The 19,674-nt window shown below is 48.7% G+C and overlaps 1 protein-coding gene across 1 annotated transcript; it reads left to right on the top strand.

Annotated features, from left to right (window-relative positions):
• The first annotated feature begins 1,175 nt into the window (after positions 1–1,175).
• On the top strand, positions 1,176–13,893 carry FOXB1 (forkhead box B1). The gene is made up of 2 exons (XM_085588670.1): positions 1,176–7,305; positions 7,727–13,893. The coding sequence occupies exon 2, from the start codon at positions 7,751–7,753 to the stop codon at positions 8,711–8,713; it is 963 nt and encodes a 320-aa protein (XP_085444796.1). The 5' UTR covers positions 1,176–7,305; positions 7,727–7,750; the 3' UTR covers positions 8,714–13,893.
• The last annotated feature ends 5,781 nt before the right edge of the window (positions 13,894–19,674 follow it).

The raw sequence follows: 19,674 nt of genomic DNA, 5'->3' as shown, positions 1-19,674 counted from the left end.
TCATTAGATCTTTAGAAAATCTACATTGCCTGCAGATAGCGGGATGATAATGTGAAATACACAAGCAGTTTACCCAGGCAGCTCCGCCCGGCTCCGCGCAGCTCCACGCGGGGCTGCCAACAGGTCCGCGGGGCTCAGCGCCGGCCCCGCGTCCCTTCCGCTACCGGGGGCGCTTCTTACAAGTGTAAGAGAGTAAGTGACGAGAAAACGGCCGTGCCGACTGAAACAGTGCCGTCACCCAAATACAGAGCAAGGCTTTTACAGGTCGCGGCTTAAGAGAGCAAACTTGGACCGAAATACTTCCTCGCAAAAGAAATACGAAAGGGCTCTCCTCTAAATGACAGCGCAGATATCTCGCTCTCAGAGCTCAAAAAGCTTTGCCATTACCAATGCCTTTTATTCCCATGTAAAATCTTTGCTCGCCAAAAGGGGAAAAATACTTTATGAAATTCTGTCCTCTTTAACTGGTTGGATGCTGTATGACTACCATTTCTCTCGATAATAAATACGGAGAAAAAAATATATGGGAAGAAATCGCTCCGGGGAAGTATTTTCTAAAGTTAGATCCAAAGAATTTCTTCCTGGAATGAAATATTAAAGAAGGTTAATATGGTTTTTGCTGCAGAGCTGTGGGTTGATGGGAAGACGGGAGAGCTTTGCTCGCGTCGTGAGTATAGCGGGCGAGAGCTGGGGCGGGCAGAGGATGTTAACAGATATAAGGAAGCGATGGAAGCCGCTGGACTCGGGAAACGCAGTCAGAGCTTCGCTTGCAGCCGCCAGGCTGGCCCGTCACAGCCCGCCCTGCCCTCCCGCCCCGCTGCACGGGCCCCGAGCGTGCGGGGCGCTCCGCCGCCGAGCCGCAGCCCCGAGCCGGCCCTGCGGATCCCCCTCGCCGCGGGGTGGGCGCTGAAGCCGGCCCACAGCACGGGGAGGGGCGGGCAGCCCCTCTGCTTTTGCCGAGGCAGCGCCGTCGCTTCCCCGCGGGACGCAGGTGCGAGCGCCGGGGGGGCTCTGGCGGGCGGCGCTGCCCGGCCCGTCCCACCGGGAGCGGGGCCCGGCGGGGGCGGGAGCGCCGCGCTCGGGAATTGCGTTCCCTGGCCCTGGGCAGCTCGGTGGGTGGCGGCCGGGCGGGGGCGGCGCGGCAGGAAGGGAAAGTGCAGAGCCCCGGCGCCCACACAGCCACACCGCACCCCCCCACCGCGCTGCGGCTCCGCGGCGGCAACTTACGGATCTGTTTGCAAACATGCCCCCCGCCAACAGAGAGAAAAACACAAGCATTCAAAGTTCTGACCCTAATTAAAGCCCGGCTCGTTAAAGACTTCACACAATGCACGAAAAAGTTTGTCCGAGCCTGAATTCCGCAAGCGGTTATTACTTTTGCTTATAAAGAGGGGAAACAACCGTAACGTGCACGCCATTATTCTTGTGGATATGCAATTTAAAAACATCGTCAACTGTCATAAAAACCATTTCACAATGTTTGGCTAAGTAATAACGTACTCATTTAAAGGTGGTTTTTGCCGGGCGACACGCACATGCAATTCAAGAAAGATTTACATTGCTTACAGGTTTTGAACCGCTGCACTGTCTGCAGCGAGACGGGACTCCGCCTAATATTTTTTGCTTTCTGGTTTTGCACAGAACACCGAGCCAAGAAAAGACTTTTGGAGAAAGCGTAAACGGGATGAGCATGTCTTGTAAAAAAAGACTCAGGATAAAATATAAAGTTTATGAAACGGATAGATCTGGAAAGAAGAGTCCTTGGAAAAAAAAAATCACAACAACAAAAAAGAGACAGAAAAGAAAGAAAGAAAAGAAAGAAAAAGGAAAATCAAGTTTGCTCCACCCAGCTATTAACCAAAACACAATACCTTTTTCTGGGTGGTACTGCACAGAAGTTGATTCAGTTTTGACAATGTTGTTTAGCTATCATTTGCTATTTTGAATGAATGGGAGCAATCCCCCTTTTTACAACAGTTGTTTCCTATTATGGAGAGGTGCAGCAGTTGAGGGCAGACATGTGAAAGTGGCTGTTTGATTCCCTTTTTCATCCCCCTGACCCTGCCTTTGTCCCTCCTCACCCTGGGAATGTCACGCCTCACTACTTCACTTTGAGATGCTCTAGAAAGTGGCTTTGTTATTCCCTTTTAGACATACACGAAATTGTTCTCATTCCCCCTGCTGTAAAAGATACTTCAAATTGGGACTCGGTTCACAAGTGCAATGCAATTTGGCTTAGCTCAACCTTTGTTCTGCTTGTACAAATGACCAAACAGTGCACACATTATACAGTTGATCTACTGCTCCCTTTACACCAGAGTTAGCGGCTGGGAGAAAAGCAAGTTAATCCCTTCAATACTAAGGTGGCATTTTCAATATTTCCTACAATGTGAAAAGGAGAAGAGAGGGCAGCTTGAAATGCGACATTTGTTTAAAAGCGAAGATTAAAAAGAAAAAGTTTGTGAGGCCTCCCCTGATACTTCTCCAAATAAATAAATAAACAAACCAATAAATCCCAAACGTGTAGATAAATACTCCAGCACCTCCGGGAAGGCAAGGGACGTTTACCACAAAGACAGACGTTCAGGGCAATAACGTCGAGACTCAAACTGCAATCCGCGCTAACAGCACAGTACTTAACAAAACGCTGGGGAGTCACGGCTGCTGCGCGGCCTGAGCCGCGGCCCCGGCGCGCACCTGCGCGATCCGCGGAGGGGGGCCGGGCCCACAGCCCAGCGGGGGCAGGCGCTGCCAACACGGGCCGCGGAGAGCGGCCCGGTGCGCCCGGCCCGGGCTCACGCACTCGGTGTAACCCTGGCACTCCTCGGAGCCGTCCGAGGGAGGTCTTGGCCATGTGGAGGGAGACGAGGCTCAGGTGCTGCTTTTACCGGCGCGTGGATTTCCCGCCGGCGGCAGAGGGAGAAGAGCTCCCGAGAAACCGGCTCCGACGGGGAGCCAGGTGCTTCGGAGCAGCGCCAAGAGCCACGAGCGGGAGCAACAGCCTCCTCTCGGGGTTGAGGAATTCGGGTGGTGCCAGCGCGGGCTCTCTGAGCGCTGGAAAAGCGCGAACGGCCGCCCGCGGCCCAGGCCCGACAGCGATGAGCTGGGGACACGGGGGACGCTCCGTCCTCGGGTGCGCCCCGGCGGCGCCGCAGCGGGGCCAAGCGCCGGCTCGGGCTGGCGGCGCTTGAAATCCCCGACGGGGCAGCCGAGGACAGCGCACACGGGCAGCCGGCTCTCGGCAGGGTGACGGCAGCGAGGAGCGAGCGGGCGGTGGTGCAGGGCAGGGCAGGGGCGGCCCAGAGCAGGGAGCCCCGGGTCCCGAGCGGCGCAGCCCGGCCCCCTGGGCACAAAGCGCACTGCACATCCCGAGCTATCGGGAATACAGGTTTGGGGAACAGTTCTCAGTGCGGCCTTGACAGGCAGGGGGAGTTTGTTTAGTGCTCATTGGGAAAAGAACAAAATCCTTTTGAAAGGGCGCTAAGTAGTTTCACGCCAAAGTGCCAGATTTGGTGAAGAATGTGGGGTGGGACAAAGCCCAGCCGTTCCCAAAGCGGCCGGAGTTATTCGGGAAACCGCATCGGGAATTCAAGCACACTGGAAAGCAGGAGACCTCAAGTATCTTGGCTTCCTCCTCAGCCCCCGAGAAGCAGAAGAAGCAGAACCATTAAAAAAAAAAAAAAAAAAGAAAGAAAGTGCAAGGCTTAGCCGAAACGCAGCTACAACCAACACCCTGCAGTTGACTTTCCAAAACGGGGGAAGCTTGCTCAGACACTGGCATTGTGTTTCGCAGCCTAGGAAACCCTAAGAAGCTGGTACTTCCCCCCTCCTTTCTCTTTTCTCCAAACTGGTTTGTAAATATTAACAAGGTTGTGAGTATTCTCTCACAAAGAGTGGATTTTTTTATCCTTGGAAAACTTCTTGGCTTCCTCCCACAGCCCCTCTCCCACTCCTCCCCTCTGCAAAGCTACACACCTGCTTGCAGCCACAAGGATTCAAAATCAATATTGTATTTGTCACTTTTCTGTCTCCTTTTCCTCTCTCAACAGCCCTGCTTGCCACTGAGGCGAATTGTGGATTTATGGAGGAAAATTAGCATAAATTATTACCAAATCTGTAAACGTGTGTGGTCTTGCTTGTGGGAAAGGGGGCTATTGCAAATCTTCCATGCAGAAAGGTGGCCCATGATGGGCTCCATGCAAGGGCTGAATGGCTCCTGCATGAAATAGATTTCCATTCGGTTTGAACATTGATATAATTGACTTATGTGTATTTTATATAGTTTTCCCAACACTTCCTCTGAGCTCCTTATTTGAATTATACTTCAGATAAACGTCTATTTGTTTTGGTTTTCCACACAATGGATTTGGATTCACTTTACCTTCTTTCCCTCCCTAATGTTGGCTTTCAAAGTAAAAGGGAAATGCTACAATTACCTTTAAATCCTATATTGCACAAGTCTATCATCTGTTGCTTGCTTAGCACAAGATGAAACTTTGGGTATCAATTACTGGGATGAGTTCGGCTGCCCTACCCCTCCAATCACACATTCCTTTGCAATGGAAAAAAAAAAAAAAAAAAAAAAAAAACAGGAAAAAACATTGGAGGCCTTACAGCCATACCTCTTGCACTCGGAGTAGCAAATGACAACGGAAGTTGACTTTCCTTTAACTTTACAGCTTGTGGGTTCCTTTTTACATCAGCTGGTTTGGTTTGGTTTTTTCTTTCTTCGAAAAGAAAAGGTACCGGGAAAGAGAAGCGGAAAAGGTTTTGTCAGTTTGTGGATTTTCTGAGCTGTCTTTGCATCCCAGGAGTGAACTTGGGCCAAGAGACAAAACCTGAACTGGGAAGTGTGGGAAGTTGGGGATGGGGGAGCTGGGTGGGGGGGCAATATCCCTTACACCCACTCTTTGGGGGTTCTCAATACAGGTTCTCCTGTCCAGTGTTAGGGGGTGCTGAGAGGAATCCCTCCTCATTTCAGAGTATTGCCTTTCCTACCCTCTAACAAATATCCATAGTCTCATCATCTCTTACCCACAAAAAAAAAAAAAAAAAAAAAAGAAAGTTGGAGGCTGCCTGACTGGATGAAGCATCCTGGAGCCGATTAACTGAGGAAGGCAACTTCCAGGCTCTGAACAGCGCAAACACTCCTGGGCCCTCTCTGCAAGGGGCAGAGTGTGACATGTGGCAGGTCTATTCCCTCAAAAGGGCTCCTTAGCTCGGCAGCGCGGGGCCGGTCGGCTTCTCGGATTCCTGGGAACACAATTATTTACTTATTATTCTCTTAACGACATCCTGCCCCGAGAGAGAAGGATTAGATGGGACCGAGGGCAGCTGGGCTGGGACGAAGGGAGCACGGTTTAACACACACGAGGTCGGCGCTGTCGCAATGTGAAAATGCGTTCTGAGGCTCCTGCCAGCTTTGAGGGAGCCCTGCTTGATGGGGACCGTCCCCTCCGAGAGGACTCCAAGGCTCTCGCAGAGCCCGTTTCTCAGCAGCCGCTCTGCACAGAGCCGCCGCCTCTCCCTCCCCCAGCCCGGCTATTTTTGCTGAATTACGAAGGTGACATTATTCTTCTTTTCAAGTACTTCTGTTAATATTGAAAAACGTGTGCTTGCATTTCAAGCGCGCGCGCTCAGCCTCAGCGGCCATTTCAATATTAATGAAATTGTTTAATCTCCTAAATTCATCGTGTTTAAGTTACGTTTTGGTGAGTTATTGACCGACTCCGAAAAATATTGTTAATGGAGTTGATGTGTATTCACCACAAAGGCTCTTCCTTCCTCCCCGGGCTCGCAGCTCCCCAGACAATCTTCGGTTCTGGCTCTAGGGTGACAGGATGCACGGCAGCCTCGGGAATACACATCATACAAACTTCCCTCCTGTGCCAGGGCAAGCCCGGGACCTTCCGGGCCTGATCCTCCCCCCAGGACACACGGCTGGCAGCGGGCTGCTCGTCTGGGCTGCGGTTCCAGGATCGGGCCTTGGTTCGCGGGGAGGAGGCAGTACCGTGCACCAGAGAGCCGCAGCTCGGCGTTACACGTCCCGCCTGCTCCCACACACAGCACTGGGCACCGAGAAGCACGCAGGCAAGAGAACAGTCCGACACACATCACGCAAACCCCGCAGAAGGCGTCAAGATGACGATGTTTAGCAGAGTGACCGCTACACGGACCCAGGAGCCCACACCAGCTCTTCGGGACCCCCCGGGCTCGAGGCCGGCCGGATACTCCCCGGTCCCGCGAGCAGAGCAGCGGTGTGAGGGCAGCTCGTTACCGAGCACACCGGGACCGTATGGCCGGTCACGAGCCCGTTCGCTTTGGTCTATTGAGAGCAACTCGCGCGTCTTTACACCAACAGGTCCGCGGAACTAGAGCAGCGGTCCTGCAAGGGCTGGGCCGGGGTGCGAGGGGAGGGAGGGGGACGGGACGGGACTGACTTTCCAGGGCGGCTACCGAGGAGCCCCGATCTTACCGCTCCTCGAAAAAACCTTCCCTCGGGGAGAGCGGATTTGGCAAGGAGAAAGTCCCTCCTTACAGGGGAAAAGGCTCGCCTTAAGTTAGCCAACAATACAAATCAGATAACAATGCAGAACAAACAGAATACCACAGCCAAGCAATTTCCATGTCAAACATCCCACTGCTCAGTACCTCCATTTGTAAGTGTGAATTGCAGACTAAGCTTCCTGCAAAGTCCACATAGAGGTTAGTGCATACCTTCCCCCCACCCCCAACCACCGGGTACCATCGCACTGCAATTCCGCTGGCGGAGCCTTTTCACCCCTCGCCTTGTCTTCAAATGGAAATGATTCCCATTGGCCCAAGGTGTCCATGTAAATAGGTGTAAATGAAACCAGATTATGCCTTTCTCTCCAGCCCCCTCCTCCCTGCTCCCCTCCCCCTGCTCCCAAGGCGATTGTCATATGATAGCAAAGAAGTGGCACATTAATGAAGCGCCTCTACAGGGGTCTTTTCTGCTCATGTCACCACATAAAACTATCAGATGGTTAGAGGAAGGACATGGAGGCAACTAGTTAGCTCATCGCTGCTGCAGAGAAGCAAACAAGCCTCTGCTACAGTGCAGCTGCCGGTGGTGTAAAAGAAGCTGATTCAGCCCGCGGAGGCGAAGGGAGGGGTGTACAGGAGGATTCCCAAAACCAAGCCAGCTCGCTGCCTCCTCAGGACTAAACCGGAGCAGCGTGGCCGCGGAAGGAGCGAGAGACACGCCGGAGGAGAGAGGTGGGAAAGAGTCCGGACTCCCAGCTGCGTCCCGGATGCGGACTGTCAACTTCCAGCAACTTTAAGGTGGGCACATGCAAGGGCTGGCATGGAGTTGGGTGGGAGTCGAGGGGAGGAGATGGGGTCCCCTTCATCCTCGCAGAGACCAGAAGACAGAGCTATCACTAGAGTAACTTCACGGACGCGGGCTCCTGCGGGAAGGCCAGGCTGAGGGAGGCCAGAGCTTGGAGAAGCACATCGCTTTTCCCCCTGCGGCAGCACAGGGCTCTGGGCTGTTTTCTTCTGCCCTCATCTGCGCCCCACTCCACCCCCCACACGCCCCGCGTCCCCCATATCGAGGGCTTCGTGCCGTTCCCTGTGCCCTTCTTTCTCCAGCCCGGCCCCAGAGCCACCGGCTGACCCGACCGGGTGTCCGTGCAAATCCTCTCGGACTCACCCCTCTACCCCCTCCTCCCTCCCCCCTCCCCTTGTCGCTGCCCTTCTGCAGATCTCCGCGGGTCGCCGAGCGAAGATGCCTCGCCCGGGCAGAAACACTTACAGTGATCAGAAGCCTCCCTACTCCTACATCTCGCTGACCGCCATGGCGATCCAGAGCTCCCCGGAGAAGATGCTGCCCCTGAGTGAGATCTACAAGTTCATCATGGACCGCTTCCCCTACTACCGGGAGAACACACAGCGCTGGCAGAACTCCCTCCGCCACAACCTCTCCTTCAACGACTGCTTCATTAAGATCCCGCGCCGCCCCGACCAGCCGGGCAAGGGCAGCTTCTGGGCGCTGCACCCCAGCTGCGGGGACATGTTCGAGAACGGCAGCTTCCTGCGCCGCCGCAAGCGCTTCAAGGTGGTCAAGTCGGACCACCTGGCCCCCAGCAAGCCGGCGGACGCGGCGCAGTACCTGCAGCAGCAAGCGAAGCTGCGGCTCAGCGCCCTTGCGGCCACCGGCACCCACCTGCCCCAGATGTCCACGTACAATCTCGGCGTGTCCCAGCCCTCCAGCTTCAAGCACCCCTTCGCCATCGAGAACATCATCGCCAGAGAGTACAAGATGCCCGGGGGCCTCGCCTTTTCCACGATGCAGCCCATGCCGGCCGCCTACCCCCTCCCCAATCAATTGACTACGGTGGGCAGCTCCATTGGCACGGGCTGGCCCCACATGTACAGCTCCGGCATGATCGACACCGCCACCCCCATCTCCATGGCCAGCAGCGAGTACGGCGCCTACGGCGTGCCCATCAAACCGCTCTGCCATGGGGGGCAGACTTTGCCGGCCATCCCCGTCCCCATCAAGCCTACCCCTGCCGCGGTGCCAGCCCTGCCCGCCCTGCCCGCGCCTATCCCCACCATCCTCTCGAACTCGCCGCCCTCCCTCAGCCCCACGTCCTCGCAGACGGCCACCAGCCAAAGCAGCCCGGCCACCCCCAGCGAGACTCTCACCAGCCCGGCGCCCGCCCTGCACTCCGTGGCTGTGCACTGACCCGGGCCGCTTGTACGGACGCTGCCTTCCCCTTTCTCCCAAAGTTTCCTCGGAGCTCTCCTCCCTCCCCTTCTCTCCCTCCTTTCGCTTCTTTCCTCTCTACTCTTTTCCTCGAAAGCAGAGACAACTCCCCGCGGGAAGCTGAGTTCTGCCGTTCGCGTGAGCTCCCTTTCCGCTTCGCCCCTTCAGGCGAGCCTTCCCTCACGGCCCGGTTTCTCCCCTGGTTCTGAACTTTAGTTTTCCGTTCTTCTGAGGCGAAAGGAACCGGCCCGGCCCGCCCCCTCCCGCCCGGTAGGAGCTGCCACTTGCATTGCTAGTTTTCCAAAAGTACTTCAGGCATCTTCGATTTATCGGCGACCAGGCAAGCCTGGCTCGGCGATGCCTCTTTCCCTTCTTTTGTCTGGGCTTTATACAGGACCAATCTTTAGTACCACAAACAAGGATGGCTGCTGTGTCACTGCATGAGAGCAGCGACGTTTCCAGCCTCCAAGCAGCAAAGGCTTGGATCTTGGAAACGCCGGGAAGCGCTCGGTGTCCTTTGTGTGGGTGCGTGTCCCGTGGCGCCGCCAAGGGCAGCGTTCCGGCGGGGGAGGGCCGCGTCCCGGGGCCGAGGCGGTCCCGGGGCCGAGGCGGCCCGAGCAGAGCGGGGCCGCGGCCCGCAGGTGAGGGAGCGGCGGCGCGGAGCGGGCCGGAACCGCGCCGGGCCGCTCACGCCACCCCTCTAATGTTTACAAAGCGCCTGTGTTAATGTAAATACTGAACTTGCATCTGTACTGTAAATCAGATGAGGTCCCTTTTGCAGTACCTGTTGTAACGTGGATGTTTACTGTAGTTTTCAGGTGAACGAGAAGGAGGAGTTGACTTGTCTGTTAACTTCTGTTTAACCCGAGGGTTTGGGGAGCTGAGGTTTTCTTTGTTGTTGTTTTTTTGGGTTGTTGTAATTTTTAAATTTTTGTAGCTATTTACTTCATAGCTTAAAACCAAACAACAACCATAATTATAATAAAAATAAACCTGTTACCAATCACACAACCCGACACAGCTTAAAGAAAAGCTGTTGAAGTCACTGATAAATTGTGGAAAAGTAATACAATAGCAGGTACAAACTCTGGAGGTCGTCCTGATTTCTGCTGGAGCTTTGCAGAGGGGGCTAGGGAAACTGTAAATGTTTGTGCATATGAATGATTATAAAATGTGTAAAATGCACTTTTGTTTGATATACTCCTTTCTAGTTTTAGGTAGTTTGCTGGAAACTGAACTGTTGTTCTGTTGTGAACTGCTTAAGTTAAGAGAAAAAAAGAACACGCCCTCTAAACAGCATTAGTGTCTATTGAAACTGTAAAGGTATTTCTTTTAATTTTTTTTTTCCTGTACAGCGTAAGCATGGCATTTTAAATATTGTTGTTCTTGTTCCCAGCATGTGTGTTTTAAGACAAAGGTTAAAAAGTGTCTACGTTAAATTATGAACCTAGTCGTCCAAATAATATTTTCTCATTAAAATATGTAAATTCAGATTTAGTTTCTTATTTGTCTCTTTAAAGAGTTTACATGAAAAAAGTAAAAATACTAGTTCATGATGATGCAATGGTGTTATTCCAATATTTAGATAATCTAAACAGCGTTTTCATGCAAGGTTACTATAAATATAGTTATTAATACAGCACAACTTCTTAGATAGAATTGTCATTATCGCTGGTTCAGCAAAGGGAGAACATGTTCTGTAGGGTTGATGTCAATATATCTCTACATCTGTGCATACACACATCTGCATTTGTGCCCTATACGCTTAGACCCAATATAAACACATATTACATTCATGCCTGTGTGTATGTATACTCATCACCTACTTCCTCCCAGCTGCATTTTCTCTAAAAATTGTAAAAATTAGTAAGTTTCTGCAATACAGAGCAAACATAAAATCTTCGAAGAATTAGATACTTCTTTTGGGGCTGAGAACACTGAATATGTTTCAGTGGTGTTTTTTTTACAAGTGGCATAGCAAAATCTTTTTTTTGCATTAAAGTGAGTTATTGCAGCCTTTTACCTGGCATTTAAACCTGCTGAAGCACAAGTTAGTCCAACCACTGCTAGAATTTCTCCATCCTTACTGACCAACACTTTCCCAAACCGGTAATTTGCAAAGTGTAACACAATTGTACCAGTTATTCTGTAATTCAATACACAACCCCTTTTAAAAAGTAAGATAAAGTAGTTACAATGAAAACTGGATTCTGGACACTTTCTAGTAGGATTCCCCAAATCTGCTAGGGATTTTACAAGGATTCTGCAACTGTTGAAAATGAGAGAAGACATCTAGTGAAATGAGTAAATAAATGCTTTGGAGATGAGGCGTTCTGCGAGCACAGTTACAAGACAACGGAAGCACTAACTAGCAAGAAAACGACATTGTGTTCTAATGAAGCGGCGGGATTCACGAGTTCTACGGCAATGATGTTACAGAGGTTTGTCTTCGACTGATCTCTCCGAATTTCAGGACCATAAACACGGTAAGTGACATCCCCATTTCCTTACTACACATCACAAGATTCTTGCAAAAGTTTTAAGATTAATGTAGAGGGCAATTAATCCAGTTGTGACCATTAAAAAAACAAAAAACCAAAACAAAACAAAAAAACCCAAAACGGATCCCACACACAGAAAAAAGGTGGAAAATACATGAATCATTGGGCTGATTAAAATGCATGAAGCTGCTAAAGCTTGTCGGATGGGGGACAACTGAACTCATTCATCAAGTCTAACCCACGATTATATTAACACGATCAGTTAAAGAAAGCATTCAAAACTTATCACCAGATCAATGGACGCATAACTCGACAAACTTTTCCTAAACAAGCGATGACCTACATTTTTAGACAACGAGGAAGCTTTTCCTTCTTCCCTTTTTTTCTTTAAAGATCTAGCAGTCAGAACAAATCCTCAAAGATTAAATCCGAGCCCGACTAACAAGATGAAGCTGCACTTTCAGAGTCTTTTTTTTTTTATTATTAAACTATACCGTAACGTCGGAGATAAAGATCTGAAACGATTATACCCCAAAGCTAAATGCTTTCAAAAGGTGCAATAGGTTTCTCGCTGCATAATGCGAGTGTGTGTCTCGGCACCGTACATTTCAAGTGCCATTTTCCCCTTTATCTCTGCGGTTGCCCGAGACTGCCCCAGCCCGGGGAACCCCCGGTCTCCGCGCCCTCTCCCTGCCGCGGCCCCAGCGTGCAGCCCGCGGAGCCGCCGCGCTCCTCCGCGCATCTCCGCCCGCTTCCCCAAATGTTGTGATGCCGATTTCAAACAAATACGCAGCTCAGCGCGTCGCTTGAATTTACTGCTGTGACTTGTTAAATCTCCCTAATGGCTCAAGTCCAATGTCAATAAACACTGATCTGAAATAGAGCAGCAACAGACAACAGCGCGGAGGGCAGAGGCGGATGGGGGGGTGGTGGGGGGCGAGGGCCGAGCCCTCTGTCCTGTTTAGACATTTCGTGGGGGGTCGGGGGGGATTATTTTTTTTTTCTTTTTTAAATTTTATTTGCCAGTCAGACATTATAAGCTAGGCGTACTTAATGCAAAGATACTGTTCATTTCAGGCAAAAGCTCTTTTCTTCCGGAGGATGGGTTGGAGCCCGGCTGTGCAAGGTAAGCCCGAGAAGCCAGCCGGGCTTGGCGGCTCGGGGGTTTGCTTCATGTCAGCGCATGGTATGTGAATCCTTTCTCGGAGGCGGTTTTTTTTTTTTTCCCCCTTTTTTTTTTCTTTTTTCTTTTTTTGTGGTCTTGTTTTGTTTTGTTTTCTCTCTCCTCGACATGTGACAAGACACCACCCCACAGGACTGAATCCTCTATTGAAGACAGCCAGCTCCTTCTCACTCAGAATATTTATTTTCTCTCGAACCGCGCCTTGCAGGGAAGGGCAGTCTGTGCCAGGTAGGGAGAAAAGAACTCCCCGGCGACCCCTGAGAGGAGTTTATGAGCCAGACTTTTTTCAAAAGTGGTCCTTGGGAAAGGGAGAAAAAACTTAGCTTCATCAACTTCAGTGCCGAATTATCTCGGAATCTTAATATAAATGTCACTTTGTGGGTTGGTTGTGGTTTTTTTTGTTTTGTTTTTGTTAACAAAAAGAAACCGAGGCTGTGAAGCCTTGGAGGGGCTGTATTTGTTTCTTTTAAACTAACAACAAATTATCTAATTAATATGTTTCAATTACAGCATGAAAAAGAGAGGCTTTGGACCGCCTGCAGTGGGTTTACAATAGCCCCAGAGCCCACTATAAGAATTTACAATAACTTCACATCTGTTTCTTTATTTCCCACTTTTCGAGTCTAAAACTCCTCTTGAAATCACTTCAAACCGTAGCCCAAGTTATGAAATATGGTCTCTCAGCCAGGAAAAAAAAAAAGGTAGAAGAAAAAAAGGACAAAACTTTGCAGATCGAGGCTTCATTTGCAAGCTAGAAAGTGAAAGCCCCATTGAAGAGCATTAAACAAATATATTAGAATTCTGTCACTTTATGCAATTGAGTAGATCAAATAAAGGGTCCCAGGCCACTTCATTCACTCTCATTCACTTGAATAGAAAATGCAAAGAATAGCAAACCTAGACTGGGCCACCGATGTAGATTTAGCCCTTTTTTCTGAGAGACAAAAAGGCTGAATTTTCACAAACACATTGCTGACTCGGGGACTAGGAAACCAGCACTGAAACCCCTTTGGAATTTAAATTCATTTTATCTTCTCTCTTTCTGGGTCCCTTTGCACTACAGGGCGAGTTGCACTGGCACCCTTGCTTGGAAAAAAATACAATACAACAACAACAACCAAAAAAAAAAAAATATCCAGATTTTTCCAGCAGAGTCACGGTACAGTTTGGAAGGTGACGTTTATATTTGCAAAGAGAAAAGAGGGAAGAGCCGCCCTTTGCCCTAAGGATTGCAGCCCCTTCTCAAAATGCCTGGGCAGAGTGTTCCTGCCCAGCTGCTCTTTGGGGCTCGGGGCTCTGCGCACACCGGGGCTGCCACGCTTGGGACACAGGGAGTGCCACATTTAAGCAATATTGGGATTGCCACGCTTGGGGCTCACCAGGACTGCCACACTCAGGGCACACCAGGAGTGCCACACTCGGGGCACACCGGGGCTGCCGCGCTGCGCGGGGCCAGGGCTGCAGCCGGGAGAGCGCGGGGAGATCCTCCCCTTTATCCAGCGCTGGCCTTGCCCTGGCTATGCCCGCAGGCGAGGCCGGGCACTGTGCCCGTGCTGCACATCACAGGGCATGGCAGCACTGTGCCACTGGGAGCGAGCAAGGGACAGCAGAGACACGGCCACTCTTTTCACAGGGGTGGACCAGGGGGTGCCGACTGCTGTATCAGGACCAGGTGACCCTGCCTTTTCTTCTGCAGCTTTTATATGTGAAGGTTTTTATCTGCCATCCTCCGTTCTGCTGGGGCCCTCAGCAGTGAGGCAGCCAGAGCAGGGCAGAGCACCTTGGCATCCAAGGTGGGCCTTGGCACCTTCTCCCTTACATGTCCCTAACTTGGCCACACCAGTGTTTCCAACAGGTTAACTCACACCACAACTGCAGGTACTACTAAATAAAGGCTCTCAGTTTTGCGCTATTTTGTAGGGCCTCAGTATTAATTAAGTAGTAAGTAGAGTATTTTGCATTAATTAGAGCAGCTCCTTAGAGAGATATTACAGCCAAGACTAATCTTATACCACAGGAAAATGCTCAGCATTTCCACTGCCCCCAATTACCACAGACAGCACAGACCATCTGCATGTGTTGGGCTTGTTTGCAAGCACTAACCTGCAGACATTTTTCCCAGGGATGACATCAAGGCGTTTTGAGGTTTGCAGCTTCCATCCTCCTTGCTAGCTTTAATGACTACTAGATAGACAATAAATAAGTAGGGATTGAGTCCAAAACCCAAACCTGGTTCTACTCTTAGGAGGGCTCACCAGCCATGGCCTTGACAGCCTAAGATGCCTTCACAGACTTTAAAAACCTCTAGTACAACTACTTCTTGCCAGAGGATCTGGGAACTTGCTCCCAAGGCTGTTCTCCTGAGTCCATGTTAGTTCCATATTTTAACAGTCTAAGCTACTAATTAGTGGGCACATTTTTTCCTATTATCAGCAGTGCCACCGCATTACAAATTAAACATGAAACAAATACAAACTCAAATTAAACAAGCAAAAAGTTACCAGAGCTTGTCTTCTGGAATACCTGAACATAAAAGCACAAAAAGCCATCTAGCTTTTGGCCAAAAAGAGCTGCTTTAAAGGTTAGGTCAGACAGGAAACTCTGCCACAGAATATCAAGGTGGACAAAGCATCCATTTCAGAGCAGGGAAGGCAATTCTCCACTGCTAGCCACAGATGGCAACCATTTCTTCACAAAGTTGCAAGCCCACCTCTTCCACACCACAAAAGTGCAATTTTTTACCAACTCAGGCAATATCACCGTCAGATTCTCTCTCACCTCTTCCTGTATTTCTCTCCTGCATGAGCATTCTCTCTGTGGCTCTGCCTACCAAATTTTCACCTCAGCTTAATGATGTGTGTTGCCGGGAGCAGAATACTGAGAAGCTGAAAGGCGCTATCTGCATCCGGGGGTCTTGAAAACATTTTTGCTTTGTACCTTGGAGACATCCCTCCCTGAAGGCATGAACAGTTCGTTCAGGTGTTTCCCACTGGAGTGCTGGACCCACAGAAACATGGCTTGTGTCCCTGTGCTCCTGCCTCTCCTTGGCTTTTCACTCCAGTAATGAGCACGCTCACACACAGGACAGGAATCAGCCTGCACAGACCTGCTGAAGGACACCACAAACAGTTTGTGTTTCTTCTCAATTTGTGCTGAATGCACTTGAGCTCTTGTTGAACATAATTTCATAATTAACTCATATAATTTTCAGGTTAAGGAGGTTCTCTGGAGAACAGGGAAGAGGATCAAGAGAGGGCTGATCCCTGTTACACGTAATTTGGTTCCAAATTGCTGTTTTGTTTGCATCTGTGAGAACTCAGAGAGAGAGGAATTCTAACATGAAAGAAGATTTGAATGATTGCTACACCTGCAGAAAGTTGTTAATAGCCATACTCATTTCCTTATTGAGCTAGAGCTCCCTCATCTTTGCTACACCTAGAAGGGTTGGGTGTATCCAGAGGCTCAGAGAAGCAGACACACTCCTGAATGTAAATGGGGTTGGGGACAAGCTGGACCACCCTGAGCTGCTCTCCTCAGCCAAAGGATGTGTTTTAGAGGTATCTTCATTCATGATTTGCAAGACTGGCACCAGTAGTTTCTCCCTAAGAATGACAAGTACTGAGTACAGCAGAGGAAGACACACAAGTCCCCAGGAGGGGAGCCTTGTCCCTTCTTGCTTGCCCTACCACTGCTGGGTTTTCTCACCTCTCAGGCATAGAGTCCTGCAGTTACAACACAGTTCACCCAATTCATGCTTGCAAACGCCTTATACACTAAGGGTAAAAATTTAACAGCATAAAAATCCACAGAAAGTTCCCGGTGAATTAAATAGAGTCTCACTATCATGGTTTTTCAGAGCATTCAGATGATTTTCTGATTAGGTAAGTAATTTATCCTTCTCTTTGTCTGGGGTCACATTCAGTGGATATTGAAGGTCACATGCAGCTGTACACAGGTGACCTAATGCTGTATGGTCATGGGCAACTCTAAAAGCTGTGGAAAGTGTCTACATTCTTTGTCATTTTTTCTTCACGTGTTAGTCCAGTGCTTTCAGACCATAAGCCAGAAGCTTTTTCTTTCTGCCTCACGTGCAAAAGAATTTGCCGAAGAAGGGCTAAAATAAGACCAAACCATGTTCCTCTCTGCCTATAACAAGGTTTGGGTGCTTTTACATTGTTGTTGTTGGTGGTGGTGGGTGGTTTTTTGTTTGTATTTGGTTTTTTGTTGTTTTTTTGTTTTAAGTTGGTTGGTTTGAGTTGTTTGTTTTTTAATCCTTGGAGGAAGAAAGGACAGCTCATTATCCATTTTTAGGATGCTAGGGTACTTTTCAAGATGTGGACTCATCCATCTGAACATTAATAAAATCACAGTCCTAAATATGTTTGATAAAACCCTAGAAAGCTTTAAGAAATTATCTTTTCTATGTTTTGACTCTACCTTCTCGATAGTGATGAATTTTTCAAATCCTTTTGCATCAAAACCATATAATCTGCATCTCATCAGTAATACCTCAAATGGATTTCCTCCCTCCTTTTCTAACAACAAACAGATCACTGGAAATTCTCCAGCATTCAGGTTCTCCAGGACTGTTAAGCAAAGCATCAGGCACTGTAAAACCTTTGATAAAGTCTTACTAATACTGGATTTTCTTCTGAAAGCATGACTAAAAGAGCTGGTAGAAGAATTCCAGTGAGGAATCCAGAGAGGTTTAGCTAAATCAGAGCCATAGGATTGGTCATGTCCACACAGGGGAGACAGCAGGGCCAGCGAGGAGCAAGAGGGCTGAAATCCTGCTCTGCCCCCACACAGCCAGCACTGCCCAGCACAGTCTGGAGAATGGACACCACCAGCTGCAGTCAGCAAGGGGCTAACTGCTCTGAAATTGCCTCCTTCTCTTCCTCACTCCTTCAGTGACCAAAAGGAGGGACATTTAACAGTAAATTCTATTGTCTGTATATAGTTAGATACTACAATTTCTCTTACTGCCTATATATACTTACATCTTATAAATCTCTTTTCTTTATAGTAAGATGGTTTGGGATAAGTCTTTTGAAAGCACAGGCTCATCTTGCAGAGCCTTGCTTTTGAGGAATTTGGGTTAGGGGTTTATTTTTTTTTTTTCCTTTTCCCTGTCAAAAGATATACAAAGATATGTCTTTTTATCAGCTTGGCATTACTCTGAGATTTTTCCATAAGCTCAAGATCAGGCTCTTTTGAAGTCATTGCACAGGAATCACCAGGGGCACCTACTGCATGTTCAAATGAAGGCTCTCCATTGGAAAATAAACCCAGTGCTGCCTGTAGCACTCCAATTCTATCAAAGTGCTCCTCTATCTGCATTGATGTGTCCGAGTTGTATTTCGGAGAACAGCATTTCTCTCCTAACTGGTCACAGGCATAAATTATAAAACAAAATACATTTCTAAAGAGAAGTAAAGCCTTGTCAGACCACGGAGTGTCTGACAGCCATCAGATCACACAGCCACCCAGAACATTAGAAAAGAAGAAAGCACATGAGACATCTAGCACTCTCGATCCCTCGTTAGCCCTCCCTTTGCACTGAGGACTGTGAATATCTAAGTGCTGCTTTTTCTTTTGTTCAGAATATCAGAAGTCCCTCGACATTATTCTGTTTTCCTGAGCATTCTCCTTTGTCCTTTCCTACAACTAAATAAAACAAACCAAACCCCAAAGTATTTCTCCATGATCAAACTCTGATTTTTTTCTTTCCAAGTAAAGATATAGTGCTTAAAAGGACAGTTTGGGGGTCAAATGCCGCTGCAAAGAAACTCAATGGGATGAATTTGGGTCAGTAACAATGCGTTCCTTAGTTCTCAATGCAAGTCAGGGAGGTTATGGTTCTGTGAATGTGGATGTGGCACAGTTGGGTAGGAGGTCAACAGCACAGAGTTAAGTACTATTTTCAGTATTGTCTTCTCCTTCATCCTTTTGAGGATACAAAGCAGAAGCTGTCAGTATTCATCCACTTGAGCTCTGGAAATACCTCTTAGGAAAGCTGGGAACTGATCTTACAGAAAAACAGCAAGCATCATTATATAAGCCTGGATCCTTGGAGTATCCTGGCACAAAGTGGAATTCCTGGTATCTCTCAGAACAGCAATGGTAAAAGCCTTTCTCCATGGAGTGGGGGATGCAAACATGCCTGTCCATTTCTTCACAGTGTCAGATGAGAGGAAAGGCTGTCCCTTGCACTGCAGACCTTGGGGCAGTGGGTTTGGTCATTTATTTTGTGTTAGCTCAGGTAATTCATGTACCAGTAGCAGCATGAGGCTTCAGAGAGGCTGATTTGCCTCTCAAAAGCTCCAAACCATGGCCTCTCACCAGGCCTTAGAAAATATTCCACTCTTCCAAGCATGCTACACCATGCACTTTCTCTCTTTGCATTAGCAAATGGTAAAGGTTAATTTAAAAAGAGAAAACTTTGTTACAATTATTTTTTAATTCTGCTTAAACCTTTTCTTTACTCTGATGGAATTATGATTGACCCATATTATCTGTGTGGAGGCAAACCCTCCTAATACACTGCTTTAACTGGAGTAAATGGGCTGAACAAACATGAATCTCTATAGCAAGCTACCAAAGCCTGCTTTGTGTGCTCCTTATTTCAGCCCAGCAGAGCTGGTGTCATTTCAGCTGTGCAGAGCAAGACTGTCAAACACGAATTCATGAACAAAGTTCCTGTGCTGCCAAGGTGTGTATGCAAGTACCCACTAGGTGCACAGAAAGCATCAAGCCCATTAGGCTCAAGCAAATGGGCATGAAAATGGCATCAATTTTGTTTTCTTTTCAAAATAAAACCGTATTTCTCAATCCTTGTGGACAGTTCAAAACTTTAGGCAATAAAAAAACTTCTGGCCATGTATTTACTTGCTCCTTGCAAGGCAGCCAGCAATGCAAAGCCCCATATACAGTTGTGTAAACCAAAGGATTCAGACTATTTTGAATATTTCCATTTAATCTTTCACTTGCTGGCATTGTGTAATTAGCACAAAATCACTGGAAAAATCAACAGTTTGAAAAAGATCTGCTAAAATACTGCTGTTAAGTGTTTTCTCAACTAGTTGCAGCATCCAGACAAAGACATAAAGAAAACTTTAATTTGTTCTTACAGACCCTCTCCATGACCTTGTTGGGAACAGCACAAGGATTTCTTTCTGGAAATCTGTAAGGAGCTGTTAATACTGGCACTCAGGGATCTTTCTCTGGACACAGAGGCTTTTCAAGATTGTACATTC

This window comes from Lonchura striata, chromosome 10 (assembly GCF_050655825.1).
Source record: "Lonchura striata isolate lonStrDom1 chromosome 10, ASM5065582v1, whole genome shotgun sequence".
NCBI lineage: Eukaryota > Metazoa > Chordata > Aves > Passeriformes > Estrildidae > Lonchura > Lonchura striata.
Note: the sequence above shows the minus strand (reverse complement) of the source record. Positions and strands in the feature narration are given on the sequence as shown.